The 16608-nt window shown below is 30.2% G+C and overlaps 1 protein-coding gene and 2 non-coding genes across 3 annotated transcripts; 2 read left to right on the top strand and 1 right to left on the bottom strand.

Annotated features, from left to right (window-relative positions):
- The first annotated feature begins 1779 nt into the window (after positions 1-1779).
- Positions 1780-1851, top strand: TRNAK-UUU (transfer RNA lysine (anticodon UUU)). The gene has a single exon. It is a non-coding gene; the product is annotated as a tRNA-Lys (tRNA).
- Positions 1852-4178: 2327 nt separating this feature from the next.
- On the bottom strand, positions 4179-4249 carry TRNAG-GCC (transfer RNA glycine (anticodon GCC)). The gene has a single exon. It is a non-coding gene; the product is annotated as a tRNA-Gly (tRNA).
- Positions 4250-5659: 1410 nt separating this feature from the next.
- On the top strand, positions 5660-11379 carry LOC102606279 (probable protein phosphatase 2C 26). Its single transcript, XM_006344012.2, has 11 exons — positions 5660-5939; positions 6097-6148; positions 7865-7944; positions 9349-9430; positions 9594-9664; positions 9771-9847; positions 9926-10023; positions 10461-10584; positions 10673-10755; positions 10860-10908; positions 11002-11379. The coding sequence occupies exons 1-11, from the start codon at positions 5788-5790 to the stop codon at positions 11052-11054; spliced, it is 921 nt and encodes a 306-aa protein (XP_006344074.1). The 5' UTR covers positions 5660-5787; the 3' UTR covers positions 11055-11379.
- The last annotated feature ends 5229 nt before the right edge of the window (positions 11380-16608 follow it).

Raw genomic sequence — 16608 nt, 5'->3', positions numbered from 1 at the left:
ATAACAAATAAAATACTGAGAAATGTATTTTTTGTTTCTTCAAAGCTGTTTGTATTGTCTTTTTTATGTAATTATGATGTTTTATTTTTATGTGTCATAATTAATGTGGGGTTCTAATTTATCATTTGTTTATCTAATAATAATAATAACCATAAGTGGATAAAGTCACGAGACTTCGAAATTCCATTAAAAGAAAGGTTCCGGAAGTTTCTATCATAAATTTTAAATATCAAAGATAAATGACATTCCAAATTACCATATAATAATAATAATAATAATAATATATTTAATAAATTTTATAAGTAAAATGTGGAAAGAGAAAAGTGTACGCATGCTTTATACTGCAGCAATAGAAAATTAAAAATAATAAGAAATCAAAAATAATAATAATACTATTGGTAAGGAAAAGCAAAACGCAAAACTATTTACTACTAGTTGGCCCTCTATCCTAATTCTAGATTTGTCATGTCTTGTTTGATCGCCTCTTCCAGTTCCAGATATCATTTATCTTCAATATCTACTCCTCTCTTGGAATATCATTTATCTCTCTTCAAGTCCTCTCGTGTCAGTATCTACCATCTTAGTAATAACTACTCATCTGTTTCAATTTATAAGATATAATTCAGATTTAAAGAGTCAAATTTCTTTCTTTTGATCATGCATTCGGACATATGATCGGTTTGATTTTTGAAAAATAATTAACATAATTAAAAACTACACAAAAAGTACTATAAATTATAAGAATTAACAATTTAAAAATATTTGAAATGCATATAAATAAAACACAATAAAAAGTCTTCTTATTTGTTGCTTGAAATTCAAACTATGTCATATAAACAAAGAATAATACATAATAAACCAAATACTATATATTTTATCAAAGCAAAAAATAAGTGCATATTCATTTTCTTAGAGAAAATGATCAAAATAGTCCTTAATGTATTGGGACTGCTTTATTTTGGTCCTCAATATATTCTAGGTGATTGAAATAGTCCTTCATGTATGACAAAATGTGTTCAATTTAGTCTTTTACCCTAAACTTAACAACTTACCCCCAAAAACTGCTAAATATAATGGTAGGCCCCACATAACTTACAAAATCCACCATTTTTATATTAGCTCAAAGAAAGAGTTTCATGAATTCTAAAACACTATTTTCCTCTAACATCTAACCACATAATTATTGTAATAGTGTGAGCTACACGTGTTATGTTATGTATTACCTATTGGTAGGTGCTGAGAGAAGCTAAGATAGACCCTCCAATCCAGACACTGTACTTCCGTTCAAGAGGCGCCACAACCTTGATTTTCATGTTGTTGGGAGCAAGAATGGTAATTTCCTTGCTCATACGATCAACAATACCAGGAAACATTGTTGTTCCACCACTGAGGACAATTACAAAATAATTTTGTAATTATGTGGTTAGATGTTAGAGGAAAATAGTGTTTTAGAATTCATGAAACTCTTTCTTTGAGCTAATAAAAATGGTAAAAAGGGTGATTTTTTGTAAGTTATGTGGGCCCCACCGTTATATTTAACAGTTTTTTGGGGGTAAAATGTTAAATTTAGGGTAAAAGACTAAATTAACACGTTTTGTCATACATGAAAGACTATTTCAATCACCTAGAATATATTAAGGACCAAAATAAAGCAACCTTAATACATTAAAGACCATTTTGATCATTTTCTCCATTTTCTTACACTGTACATTACATAAAAATGCTTATGCATTTATTATTATATATATATACAGATATATACAACAGTAAAACATATCAGCCGTCTTAGCTCAGTGGTAGAGCGCGATGCTTTTAACCACGTGGTCGTGGGTTCGATCCCCACAGACGGCGATTGGTATTTTTTAAAAAATTTATTGGTCCAAAACTAGTAAACAATACACAAGTTTTAGATTATTTTTTTTGCAAACTTTATAATTATTTAGATATTTCTTAGTCAACCTAGGGTGGTGTGTTTGGTACGAATAAAAAACAAAAATCGCGAAAATAAGTGTCTTTTACATATTTTATTGTGTTTGGTACATAAACAACAGATATTATTCTAAAAGCATTTGTATATAATCTAGAGAAACACTACGAAAGGTGAGAGTATTTAGATATTTCTTAGTCAACCTGAGTGGTGTGTTTGGTACGGACAAAAATATTTTTCGCGAAAATAAGTGTCTTTTACTTATTTTCTTGTGTTTGGTACATAAACAACAATTATTATTTTAAAAGCATTTGTATATAATCTAGAGCACTACGAAAGGTGAGAGTATTTAGATATTTCTTAGTCAACCTGAGTGGTGTGTTTGGTACGGATAAAAATATTTTTCGCGAAAATAAGTGTCTTTTACTTATTTTCTTGTGTTTGGTACATAAACAACAATTATTATTTTAAAAGCATTTGTATATAATCTAGAGCACTACGAAAGGTGAGAGTATTTAGATATTTCTTAGTCAACCTGAGTGGTGTGTTTGGTACGGATAAAAATATTTTTCGCGAAAATAAGTGTCTTTTACTTATTTTCTTGTGTTTGGTACATAAACAACAAATATTATTCTAAAAGCATTTGTATATAATCTAGAGAAACACTACGAAAGGTGAGGGGTGGGATGGGGGACTACGGGAGTTAGGGGGTGAAATTTGAAAATGAGGTGAGTCGGTGAGGGAGAATACACAATCAATGTGGAATGCTATTTACGAAATTTATTTTCTCTATTTTCACTTTATTTTTTACTTTTAAATAAGTACCGAACACACCCTTAGACTGATAAATAACGGGTGATGAACAAAGTAACCTTATTATTCTGCGACGCAAATAAGTTAACTTGAAATGCGAAAACTATATAAGAAATTTAATTTAAAATTATGAATTCTCAAGCCGCCATGAAAAATCCAAAATCACATCAAGTTACATTATAGATGTAATATATTTCCAGCTCAAGTGATAATTACCAATATTCTTTCCATTTTGATTTATTTTGTTGATTTTGACATAAAGTTTTAAAAAATAAATAATAATTTTGAATCTCGCACTCTTAGTAAAGATATGTAAAATGTATTAAAATAACATTTAATTTTGTAGTTAAAAAAATATTTTTTAAAAAAACTAAAAAAGTAGTCCTTTGGGATGGTTCAGTTGGTTCGGAGGGTGGTCATCAACATGGATGATCCGGAATCGATCCCCCCTCAATGCATTTCGAGTCGAGTCAAGTCTATCGCATAGGGCTTGTCTAATGTGGGGGGTTTACCCAGTGCGCACAAAGTGCTCACCTGAAGAACAGAGATTATAGCGATTGCAGTTTATCCTAGAGTTTCCAGAAGAAGAAAAAAAACTAAAAAGGTAAAAGAAACAAATTGAAACGAAGGATTGCGAATTTGCGACTTATTTAATCCTAGAACTAGAAAGTTCTAATGTATAATAACAATATAAAATTGAAAGAGCTCCATCAAAGACCATATTATTATTTTTGCAAGTTAGTAATGTCAAAGATTGTATTATATAGATATATATATATATATATATACTCATAAAGCTAGAGACTACGTACATGTCTATCCAAACTATTAATTTTAAATTTTTAAATTTAATTAGCTGATAACTGATAGTCATTTGAAAAATGTCCTTAAATCTGGACAAACAAAAAGTTTCAAAATTAACTTTATTTTGTTTATGTTTTTGACTTCCAATTGGTCCAAAATTAACAACAAACAAACATCATGTCTAATGAAATCTCATGTTTCTGAAAGTTCCTCGGCTCAATTAACACATAACAAAGCGGTATAGAAAAGCACATATAGTTAAGAAGACAATTATTTCCAAAAATATAGAAGCTAAACTAAAACATGAAATTTGAGTTGACTTAAGCTTCCTTGAGTTCTAAGCACTTTGGACGCCTCGGTGATGTGAAGCGTCGATCCCAACAGCAATTCCTACAGCTTTTACTTGGTGTTTGCTATGCTATTTATACTACTCCTTATGATGAATTTAATTGAAGTAACATGATGTATTCATATAATCGCGCCAAATTATTTAGGATTGCGGCATAACTGTAGTTATATTATATGTACATGAAATCACGAATGTAAAGTATGATTCTGACATAACCCTAGCTTTATTTACTTGTTAGTTGATCAAAACTATTAATAGACAGTTTGGATTAAAAAGAAAAACAAATGCACCAGCCGGGAATCGAACCCGGGTCTGTACCGTGGCAGGGTACTATTCTACCACTAGACCACTGGTGCTTGGTTGTTGGAATTTGTATGCCAGAGCAATTTTGTTTTATGAAACGAGAATATAAAGAAAAAAGTTCTCATAAACATAATTAAATGAAAAAATAAAATTTAAAAAAAGTCAACATAATTTAGAAGTTGTGAAAAATACAATTTTGGACGAAATATTAGACTATTGTCTAATATCTATAAAAGTTTAAATTGTGATCTCATTTCTCTCATAATATTTTTGTTTTAATCAAAATGAATCTTTAGATCGTAGTTTATTCATAAATCATAAGATAAATAAATAAAAGGGTCATTTACTGAATCAATCAAATTTATTTTTTTTGTTTATTTTGATTTCTAATTCAATGTCGGTTATTCTTACCAACTAATTTGTATTCTAGTTGTATAAATTTCATTAAAGAAAGAAAGTGTTCACTATTCTATTTTTAGGTCTCGAATTCTAATTTTTTATTAAAAAAAAAAAGTTAATTCTTTCTACCACAATCTTTGATGATAATTTGAATATAAATTCAAAGTGATATGACCTCAAAAAAGTGGAATAGAAAATTCTAAGGACAAATTAAACAAAAAGTCTATTGAGTTAAAAAAAAATTACACAACAAAGCAAACATGTGATATATATTTACGAAAAACCATTATAGTTTAAAAAATTAAAAATTGTATCTATATGTAACGTTTTAAAGCAAAATTCTCTCCTTTTCCACATAAATATGACGATTTTATTTTGTATTATGTACCAAATGTAATTATATTCCATATTAACTGTATTTTGTATTATGTATCAACCGTATACATATTTTGTATCAATTATATTATGACATTTTCTATTTTGTTAATTGTATTCGTCAATATAATTTGTGTTCGTTAATTTAATTATATTCGGTATATGATACAAATCAATTGTATCAATTATATTCAAACAATTATATTTCTATTTTGTATCAATTGTATTTGTATTCTATATTAATTGTAGTCGTGATACCATGAATATAACATGTATTGATCCTCTCTCTGTCTCGCTCGCCTCTCTCCTTCTAATATGTAGCTAAATACAATGATTTTTTAATACAAATCAATTTGTATTCATGATACAACAAATAAGTAATCAACCTCTATCACCTCTCCTCCCATAGCATGATTTCATATCGCATAGCCAAACGAGCCCTTAATATCAATTGAGTGAAAATATCAATCTTAATAATATCAATATAATACATTATACTGATTTGGTATTAGTTAAACAAAATTAGTTTGGAGGTATATAATATAATATAATAAATTAGTTATTTAGTAAGATATGAATGTAAATGGTACTATACGTTTGAACTATTTTATTTTTATGAGGTATTTTCTTAGTTTCTGTTAAATTTATTCCACAATATCCTTTTCAGACTTTACTTGCGGAAATAAACGGGGTTGTTGTAAATGCAAAATCCAAAGCAACCAAACGTGGCCAAATGACGTACCCACGTCCTCCGAAGAAATCCCATTTTTACACTGTTAGCCGATAGTGTAGAAAGGGGTTAGAGGAGACGGAAAAAATGGCGATTTCCATTTTCAGGCCTTCGGTTTCTCTTCCTCAACAGTTTCTCTATTCAATTAATCCCCAAAAATTTAGTTCAATTTCTGTTATTAGAAAGAAACAGAGTTTTCTTCGTTGCGCTTCATCGGATTCTGCTCCTCCTCTGACTAGGTAAAGCAGAAAAATAGTTTCAATTTTTTTGCTTAGTTAACAAGTAATCGTATCATTTATTTGAAAAATTAGTATTATTATTTTTTATCTTAGTATGTTGTATCCATTGTCCTGAAGAATTAATGGTTATTGTGTATCTACATTTGTTTATTTGCAGGCAAGAGATGTCATTAAGTGTTGGAATGTACCTAATTCCTCATCCCAACAAGGCAAGTAGTAAATCATACTCCGTCTCGGTCTATTTTAACTTGTCCACTATTGACTTGACGACAACTCTTTGCTATGTTGCCCTTCGAATATAATACTCTTTATGTCTACTTTTAATTGTCATGTTGTGCTTTTTGAAAGGCAATTTAACTATTTTTCAAAGTTAAATTAGAATACATTAATTTGATATTTTAAACAAAAATTTTAGATATTCAAAAACTATACGAAAAATACTATTCTAGTAATTTTTTGCATATCAATATGTTGAAAAAATACATCATAAAATGTAGTCAAAGTTATTATCGTTTGACTCTAAAAAGGAAACTATGACAATTAAAAGTAGACGGAGGTAGTAAAATTCAATGTTTTGATTTTTCATATTGGATAAATAAAGGAAATATTTATTTTTCCTATAATGGACAACTAAAAGTAACAGAGGGAGTATTGTTAATATTTTATAATGGCTCTTCTAATTATGTAAATTTCTCTCAGTTTGGACCAATATGAGTAACACTACTTCCCTCTTGTTTATTTCATATGAGCCCCGGTAGTTTTCTTGTCCTATGATTTATGTTTTCTGTGCTTCGATTATCGCACTCTTTTGTTGTTGTTACTATTCCTTGTTCTCTTAATGCCATGCACTGTTTTTTTCCTATTATTTACTATGTCCTCTCTACTTTTAATATTTTGCTTTGATATGTGTTACTTGAGCTGAGGGTTTTCCGGAAACAACCTCTCTACCTTCCCGAGGTAGAGGTAAGTAAGGTCTGCGTACACTCTATTCCAGTCAAATTTTCACTAAGGGGGTTTAAAAATATAAAGAAGTAAACACGCGAAGAAGTAAAAGGGGGTTAAACATCTACTATGTAATTTTCCATCTGAGAGGGTTGATCAGCCCTACGTGGCTCCACCCCTGCTCTACCATCCTCAGGAGTTACTTGTGGGATTACACTGGATATGTTGTTGTTGTTGTATATTTGATTGAGCATGGAGTTCTCTTTAAAAAAGACTTTTGGAACATACCATTAGGAACCTTAAAAGATTTTGGCAATTGTGCTATTAACTGAGTTTTGAATATAATATTTGTACATATTTAGGGGTTTTTAGATGCATATATAAGGTTTGGCCAAAGCTACTCACAGTGTTATCAAAGGCGCGCTTAAGCCCTGAAGTGAGGCTCAAAACGTGTTAAACGCTTCGTCTCGCTTTTCCTTGCTCCAGAGGAGATTGGTATTGGTAGAGTCGCATTCAACCCCGTCTTTGTGTGCTTTAGTGTCGTCATCAAGGTTCTAAGGCAAACATTTCCTTGCCAATGGGACTCTTATGAAGAAGTGAAACTAAATAATTGATATTTCACTTTATCATAAAAAAAATTCAATTTCTTAGGTCATATATTTGTCATTTATGTTTATAATTATTAGTCTTGGATTAAACATATATATTTGTATTCTTTTCTCCCTTTGCGCCTTTTTTCATTAAAGCCCACGCTTTATTTGCACTTTGCGCTTAAAGCCCCCACAGACCTTAGAGCTTTTTTGCGTTTTTCGCCTTTGATAACACTGGCTACTCATCAAACTCATACACTCAAGCCTACATCCACGGTTTGCCCCTGGTCTACGTGCCATAACATATAACATTTCCATGATTATAAGGGCATGTAATTAAGTGTAAAATGAGATGTTTTATTATTGGCGGTGTTGTATGTTTATGTTTTGAAGGTTGAGAAAGGTGGAGAAGATGCATTCTTTGTGAGCAGTGATGATGGGGAAGTGATTGTTGTTGCTGATGGTGTTTCCGGGTGAGATGCTTTATTATGGTTTCTTTTAAAGATATTTCCTCAGTTTGCAAAAGCATGTCATTTTGTTTATCAGTAACTCTTTGGCGTAATTTTAGTGAACATAAGTTATATGTTAAACTATCTTTAACTATGAAGACTTGTGGTTCATATTAACTTCATGTAATTTCTTAATGTGAGAACTTTAAGGAATCAATTTTCAGTATTATACAAAAAATTATATGCCATGACTTTCTTTCTATGATCATGTATTTGTGCTGGGGACAAAGAAAGTATGAACTTTGTAGACAGTACTAGTTTGGCCTTCAACCTCACAAGTAAAGTCGGACATGAGACGGCTACAGCCTACGTGTATTGTTCTGGTGTTCTCAACTCCTCTCTACCTGTGATTTTTGAGGTTTAGAACTCACTGAGATCCCATTTGGAGATGTTTATAATCACATGCTTGCACCACAATAAATCAACATATGAGTACAACTTCCAAGTCGTATTCACCAAGTAGAAGCTCTCATCTCAGGCAAGGCAAGAAAATTGAGCATGATATTAGATTTACTGTCCCATAGTAATCAATTAACTATGCCTCAAATCTAGACTAATTAGAAACAAGCTTATACCTGCTTTAAGGCAGAATCGATTGCAGGACCTTATTTTGAGCTCTTTTCTTCTGTACTTTCTGGAGGGGAAAATTTTGGGAAAGGTCCATACTAAGAGCTCAATCACATTAAGAAAAATTATCTCTGGACTCTTTGCTAGTTTCAAAGTGTTATCTTTTTTTTTGGAAGTTACCGGAGTAAGAAAAATTATCTCTCGGTTTCACTTTTTCGGTAATATAAGGTGCACCTTCTAATAGCGCCATATATAAGGATGAACATTACAATACAGTATTACTTAGGTTGAATCTTCTAAATGATATCATCAGAATCCTGTTTATTTTCATATCGAGACTGAAACTACTACTCAACTGGAGTAACAATGCCAGATCAACCTGATGCATGAAATTTTTTTAAGTTGAACCTCTCTACCTGGTATACGACTATAAGCCATCCGAATCCTGCTGCATGAAAATTCTTTATTTCAACTTCTGAGTGGTATATTTGTGAGGATTGAAATTTCGTCTTTTAATTTAGAATTACATACATATACACAAAACTAGTGCATAGACAAGGTTCCCTAGAGAGGATTATGCAATGAAAGGATATTAACTAACTCTCAGGACTAACCTTATCAGCTAATAAGGAACTATGATGATTCCGACTGTTATTTTGCTTACACTCAGCAATCAACAAAAATAGCCACAAAGTCCACTGGCATTATCTCCAAATGACAATTTTTTGAACCTAAATGTTTGTGGCTCAGAGTTGCATAAATATCTAACATATATATTATTCCCTCAAATGTTCTTTGCAGTTGGGCTGAAAAGAATGTGGATCCCGCACTGTTCTCCAGAGAATTGGTGGCTAACGTTTCTTCTTTGGTGGGGAATGTGGAGGTACCAACATTGTGAAGACAGACCATCCTGATTTTAAAATTAGTTTCAGGCGTCACGTCACATTAAACAACAGTGACCTGTGTTTCCGTTTAAGTAATCACCTAGATTTAATCAATTGTTATGGATTCTTCATTGAGACATTCTGGTTTACTAATTTTGCCAGGTCAATGATGATCCTCGGATTCTCATAAAGGGAGCCCATGCTGCTACATCATCTATCGGTTCAGCTACGGTGTAGGTTCCTTTTATCTTCAGTGCTATTGTTCTCGAGCATTGATATTCATCCAGATTGAGGAACTTGATTATTATCATTGAATGTGGCTTTCTATGTGGAAGATAGACTTGTTTCTGTATTCAAGAATGGAATTTTGAAGATAGGCAGTGTTGGGGATTGTGGACTACGGGTTATTCGTAAAGGTACAAACTCATATTTTTCTTTTGTGTGACTTTAAGGTTCAATTTTATCTGATGTCATTATTGCCTATTTTGGTGCAGGTCAGATGATTTTCTCCACATTTCCACTCGAACACTATTTTGACTGCCCATACCAGTTGAGCTCAGAGTCTGTTACTCAAACATACCTTGATGCCATAGTATGGAAAGTTATATACGGTGAATCATATTACACTTTTCCTTTCGAGTAAAATGAACTTGGTTCTATTTGCTTCCTTGTCATTATTGGTATCTGGTTAGGTAAAGAGGATAAACTTTATAATCTTTTCTCAGGTGTCAAAACTTTACACAAAAAGCTTTCAGAGACCTCCTTACTTTCTAGTACTTGCAGAATCCAGACTAATTTGGATGCCAAGTAATTAAAATTTACTCTTTTCCTGATCACCTGATGGAGAAAATCAATTTTCTCTAATGTGCAATTTGGTATCGTTAGAGATCTTGTTACTTGTCATCCAATAAGCCTACATGTCCTAGGGAGACGTTTTTGTCGCCTCACCACATAAATTTTGTGATATTGTATTTGACTGCTAGAGTAAACGCGCTCTTTGTCTCGTCTCTGTGTATGTTCTTTTCTCAGGTTAGCACGGTGAACTTGCAAGTAGGAGATACAATTGTAATGGGCTCAGATGGCCTCTTTGATAATATTTTCGATCAAGAGATTGTTTCAGTTGTGACCACAAATGATGATGTCTCTAATGCTGGTACTTGTTTTCTACTTAAATCTTATTTCTGCTTGTAAACAGTTGACTCATTTCTATGGTATTCTTACTTGTTTGGTATCAATGTTAGCTAAGGCATTAGCTGATTTGGCGCGCAATCATTCTGTGGATACCAAATTCGACTCCCCTTTTTCACTGGAGGCTAGAGCAAGGGTAAATTTTCAGAGTGATTCAATATATATATAAATTGTCCTCAAATGCATCGTCTGTCACGGTATAAGATGATACTTATTTTTTAGCATTACTTTGACTAACAGGGATTTGATGTTCCTTGGTGGAAGAAAGTATTTGGAATGAAGTTTACAGGTATGACTAGAAGGAATCATTTTTCGAGCCTATTCTTGCCATATTCTTGATGACATGCCCGACAAGGTTTCTTTCCTATGTAACCTTGAACAGGAGGAAAGCTCGATGATATTACAGTCATTGTTGGAAAGGTGAAAACTACGTGAGAAAGCTGGCCTGAACACCACTGATATTTTCAACAACAATAAAAGGTCGTGAACAAGTCATATATCTTTGGTGCCAAGACATTGGCAGGGTCCCCTCTCCTGAATCATTGGGCTATCGAATGGTGTTTTAAACTACGAGTTGAAGGATGAGGTAAGACGAGAACAACTTCAAACTACACTCGATCATTGTTTTTGTATTGTGTTATTTCAAGGTGTCTGTTGTAAGACAATATATGGCACTACTATCTGTATGACATTTGGGACCATTTAAATTCTTCATTGATAAAAAATACAACCATAAAAAAGCTTGCTAACTTGTTTAACACCTGCAGTCTCTAAAGAAATGGTAAGTATTATAGATGTTATATCTCTTCTGGAAAATGAAATTTCATTATGTTACTATACATGTTTTGGGGAATGAAGTTTCATTATGTTACTATACATTTTTCGCCTCTCTACCTTCAAGGTATGCGTACACGGTACATCTATCCTCCCTATACCTCACGTTTCGTGGGATTACACTGGTATGTTGTTGTTTTACTATAGTGCTTACACTGCCAATGGATTAATCCGTATTACATAGCAGCACCTTCATTTTCCAGTAGGTTTGGGGTCAGCTAATTTCACGAGACACATGCTACCTCTTATCAACATAGATACCAACTTACTCTGAACATGAAAAAAAGGGATAGATAGGAAGAAGTCACCTCGCACATATAATCCTGGAATATTATTCCTAGTTTGAAACCAAATTCCTCCTAGAAATGGAATTTAAATTTAGTGTTAAATAAGACATCATATATTATTCATATATAATGATAAGTCTTCAACATAATATAATTGTGAGGGAATCTGTAATTAATTCTAAAGTAACAAAAGAAAGAGTACATTTGCAGCAACAAACTGGCTTCTGCTCCTCTTCATGTAATCACGTGACTACGAGCCTTTTGCCACGGACTACAATTTATGTATCATATTTATTGAATTTATATACATAAAAAAATATTATTATACATAAAGTACAATGAATAAATTAAAATCATAATATCTTACTAAATTATGTATCATATTTATTGAATTCATATTCATAAAGAAATATTATTAAACATATAGTACAATGAATAAATTAAAATCATAATATCTTACTAAATTATGTATCATATTTATTGAATTCATATTCATAAAGAAATATTATTAAACATATAGTACAATGAATAAATTAAAATCATAATATCTTACTAAATTATGTATCATATTTATTGAATTCATATAGAAAATAAATTCATTATACATAGAGTACAATGTATATGTATGATTCATTGTAACATAATTTTTGTTAAATGATTCATTATAAAATAAATTCAAGAATTCAATGATTCATTGTAAAAATAAATTCAGTATACATAATGTTTATTGTTTCTTAATAATCAAATATTATTCCTTGTATCTTTACTTTTTACATTCAATGTATGTTGGTGAGAGAATAAACTATATAAGCAAGATAATAAATTTCTTGAAACCATATCCAAAAATGATTTCTCATTTAAAATGTGTCACAAAATCAACAATAGAATCATATTTCACAAAATTATCTTAAATATATTTGTATTTTAAAAAAATTATTAATTTATAATATTAATGGGACCATATTTATATAGCGCTCTTCTGAAAATACTTTTTAAAAAATTATCTTATCAAAATGAGTGATTTTTTTCATTCGCCCAAGTCGGAATCAAAGAAAAATACTATCTTAAAGAGATTATTAATTTATTAAGGTTTTACAATAATTATCATTCAGTATTCGACAGTTAATTATAAATTAACATTGGATATATTAGACTTAATTCAACTATATCGAAAGAAAAAAAAAAAAAAAAAAAAAAGAGAGAAACCTTTCTAACATGTCTTTGAAATATGGCCATGAACAACATACTCATAAATGAGTCTATACTAAGACACTATTTCTTGACTCACATAATTTTTTATAACCTAAAGTTCTTATATCAAATTTATCGCGATCTATATAACACTATAGAAAAGACAACATTTGCCACTACTAATAGATTGTGGTTGGCTTAACTCAGCATAGGAGCTTATTGGATATTGATTTTTAAATATGCTAATTCATTAGTTATCATCATGATTTCAAATTTTGGATCGTGACACTCTATAATGTCTATATGTACAATATCTTTGACCTCCCAAAAAGGTTAGCAAATTATATCTCAGTTTCATTAATGACAGTAAAGCAACAAATATAGATTGAAGAATATGTTTAGTGATAACAACGTTTTAAAACTTATACACATGCTCAAAATTGAACTTGAAACACAATAACTAAAAATCAAGGATAGAGTTGTTACACAAATAACCTCCAAAATTTTAAGGATAATCATTGATAAGTAATTTGATAACAAATCTAATTTCATATATCAAATTAGATTACACTATATTTCTTCCATTTCAAAACAAATGATGTTTTATATATAAAATAAAACAAAATAACTTTTTTCTTCCAAAATTATCCTTGTGTATATGAAGTTTACACCATTAAAAAGTCGTTTTTTTCTCCAAACTAAAAATATCACTTATTTTGATACAGTTGAATAACATATGAAGTAAATTTACCATGTCAATAAAATAGGATAAATTCTAAAACTTAATACTCCCTCTGTTCATCTTTACTTGTTCACTATACTAAAAATAGTTGTTCAATAATATTTGTCCAGTTTGAAACCCAAGAAATAATTTATTCTTGTGTTTATTGTATCCTTAATCTCAAATACTATTCGATATGAGTAATATTTAATACATTTTCCAAAACATTAAATTTAATATATTCAAAGAGTAATATAGTTATATTATCTCTATTATTTAGAGTATTGTTTCTTAATGTATATACCAAGTCAATAATGAACGACGACTATTGTTGAATTGAGTAAGTACTAGTCGATCATAGAACACGAAGCCATGGGAACCTAATATTAATGCTTTCTAATTAAACAATAGACTTTAAGCTATGTTGTCAAATATTTTAGATTGTTTTGAATCTTCACTAATCATATTGGAATTTAAATAAGAGAAAAGAAAAAGGACAAAACATCCATTTTCCCAATGTAATCGAATTTTCCATATCACAAGGCTCATTTCCGATTGTGGATCTTTCGAAAATAGTTAAGTTCTCATCTAATCTGAATTAGTTGCAATTTGGTGTCTGGTCCTAGCTAGATGCTTTCAGAGCTAGATGATTGCCTTGCTGATATGATTTCGATCTTGAATATCTCAAATTCAAATCTTCTACGAATACAATTTCTTTTCTAAATTATATTTAAGAAAAATATTTAGTGTTTACTCTTGATGAGATGCATTTAATTTGTCCTATTTATTACGTATCGCTTCGTAAGTTACCTATATCTCTAATATCTTATCCAATTTTCACCCCATACAACCTCTTCAAACTCTAAGAATAGAAGCTATGTTGTCAAAGATTAGATTGTTTAAATCTTCACTACTCATATTGAAATTTGAATATATAAAAGAAAATAAAAAGACAAAACATCCATTTTCCCAATATAATCGAATCTTCCATATAACAAGGCTCATTAAATGTTTTGGATTGGAGCTTGCATGTTGTTTTTTTTTGTTTTCTCTATGACGGTGAAGATGTTTGTTTTTTACGCAAACTTTAATACTTAGATTTATTAATTAGTTTAAACAAAACACATTAATTAATTAATTAATTAATATTGGTATAAACAATACATTTACAAGGTTCTGATCCTGTCGACCACCCTATCTTCTTCCTATGACCGTAGGGTTTGAAAAAATTGTAATTGTTCATTTTTACTTGTTCGATTTGAATTTTGTATGCTTTAGATTAGATTTATAAATTGTTTTTACGATATAATTAGTTGTTTGTAGTGGCCTTTATTTAATTTTCTAGGGTATCAATTTAAATTTGTTATAATAGTTATATCTTTTGTTATATATGTCTCTTTAATGTAAAACCTTTTATGTTTATCGAATCCTGAAAGTCCTAGGCGGGTAAAGTGCCCCTAACAAAGACATTTAATCTTATATTTAAAAATTAAACTCAAAATCTCTTATTAAGATAATTGATCTTTTGCTTAGAAATTGAACTCGAAATCTTTTATTAAGTATAAAGAGTTACTTATTATCCTACTATAAGAAATTCTTGTTGGTCTAATGCATAAAAGTTAAACATAATTGGATCAAACTTATACAATTAACCGTATATACATTTTTTTTCTAAATTATCAAGTTAGTCTTAAATCACATATGAATGTGTAGTAATATGAAAATTTAGTCTTAAATCACATATGAATGTGTAGTAATAGGAAAATTTTCTTATTATAATTTTTACTTTTTTAAATCATCTGAAAGTTATCGATGTTACTAATTTAAATTTATGACACGTAAAATCTAAACACCAATTAAGAGTACAAATATACATGTGTATCGCATAAAGTCATACTCTCAATCCTTTCCTAATATAATATATTTTTATTTTCATAGCTCAAATCCATCATATCTTACTGAGATAAAAAATTACATTATTTATTAGTCCAAGAGGAACTTTGACTTGGTTTCCTAGAATTTTAATACTACTAGAGTAGCATATATTATAATATATATAATATAATAATATTAGAGTCTACTAGGGAAAGAGAGTTTCTTTTCTTGGAAGAGCAGATTACAAGTTTGGAATCATGTGGAAAGCATTCAATGCACATCTTAAGAAACATTTGTTAATTTATTGGACTTTTTTACGGCAGGAATCTCATAATTAATTTTCGTACCAACTTAATGTGAACATATGTTAGAAAATATAGTTAATTAAATAAATAATTAAGTGGACAGGAAATATATTGATTTTACTATATATAATATCCCTTTTTGCGACCCTTGTTCTATGGTAAAATCAATTTGAATTTTCTTCTTTATTTGTTTTGCAACCTTTTGGGTGAGGGAAAGTAAAGAATAATTAGTCTGGGAATAGATCGGATCACATAAAAACTTATTATATATATATATATATATATATGGTCTTGTTTTATATTTTTGTAATTATGTATATTCTACTTTTTACAATCTCATAACTCTTGACTAGTCAACTCTTCATCGTGATCGCTTGATTCAAAATTTTCAGCCACTATTTTAAGTTTCCAACCTGTCGAGTATTATCTATTTTGATCCGTCTAGATATTTGTATTTCAAAATATATGAGGTTAAAATTAGGTATAATTTGTTTTAAATACATTGTATTGATCAAGTGGATTCGCATGTATCTGGAATAAACAACAAATCTAGCTCGCTTGTCTTGCCCCTCTCCCATCTCGCTCGTCATTCTCATATATATCTGTCATCCCAAATACATGTGAATCACACCAGATACATACAAATACATGTATCTAGTGAGATGGTCTCCTTCCACATCTCGCTCGCCTCGTTTTACTATTTTAGTGTATCTAGTAGCAAAAATGCATGTATCTAAGTGTATCTTTCTCAATATATAATAGAAAACTCTTAATTA

Source organism: Solanum tuberosum, unplaced genomic scaffold, assembly GCF_000226075.1.
Source record: "Solanum tuberosum cultivar DM 1-3 516 R44 unplaced genomic scaffold, SolTub_3.0 scf00052, whole genome shotgun sequence".
NCBI lineage: Eukaryota > Viridiplantae > Streptophyta > Magnoliopsida > Solanales > Solanaceae > Solanum > Solanum tuberosum.
This window is presented reverse-complemented; position numbering and strand designations above follow the sequence as displayed.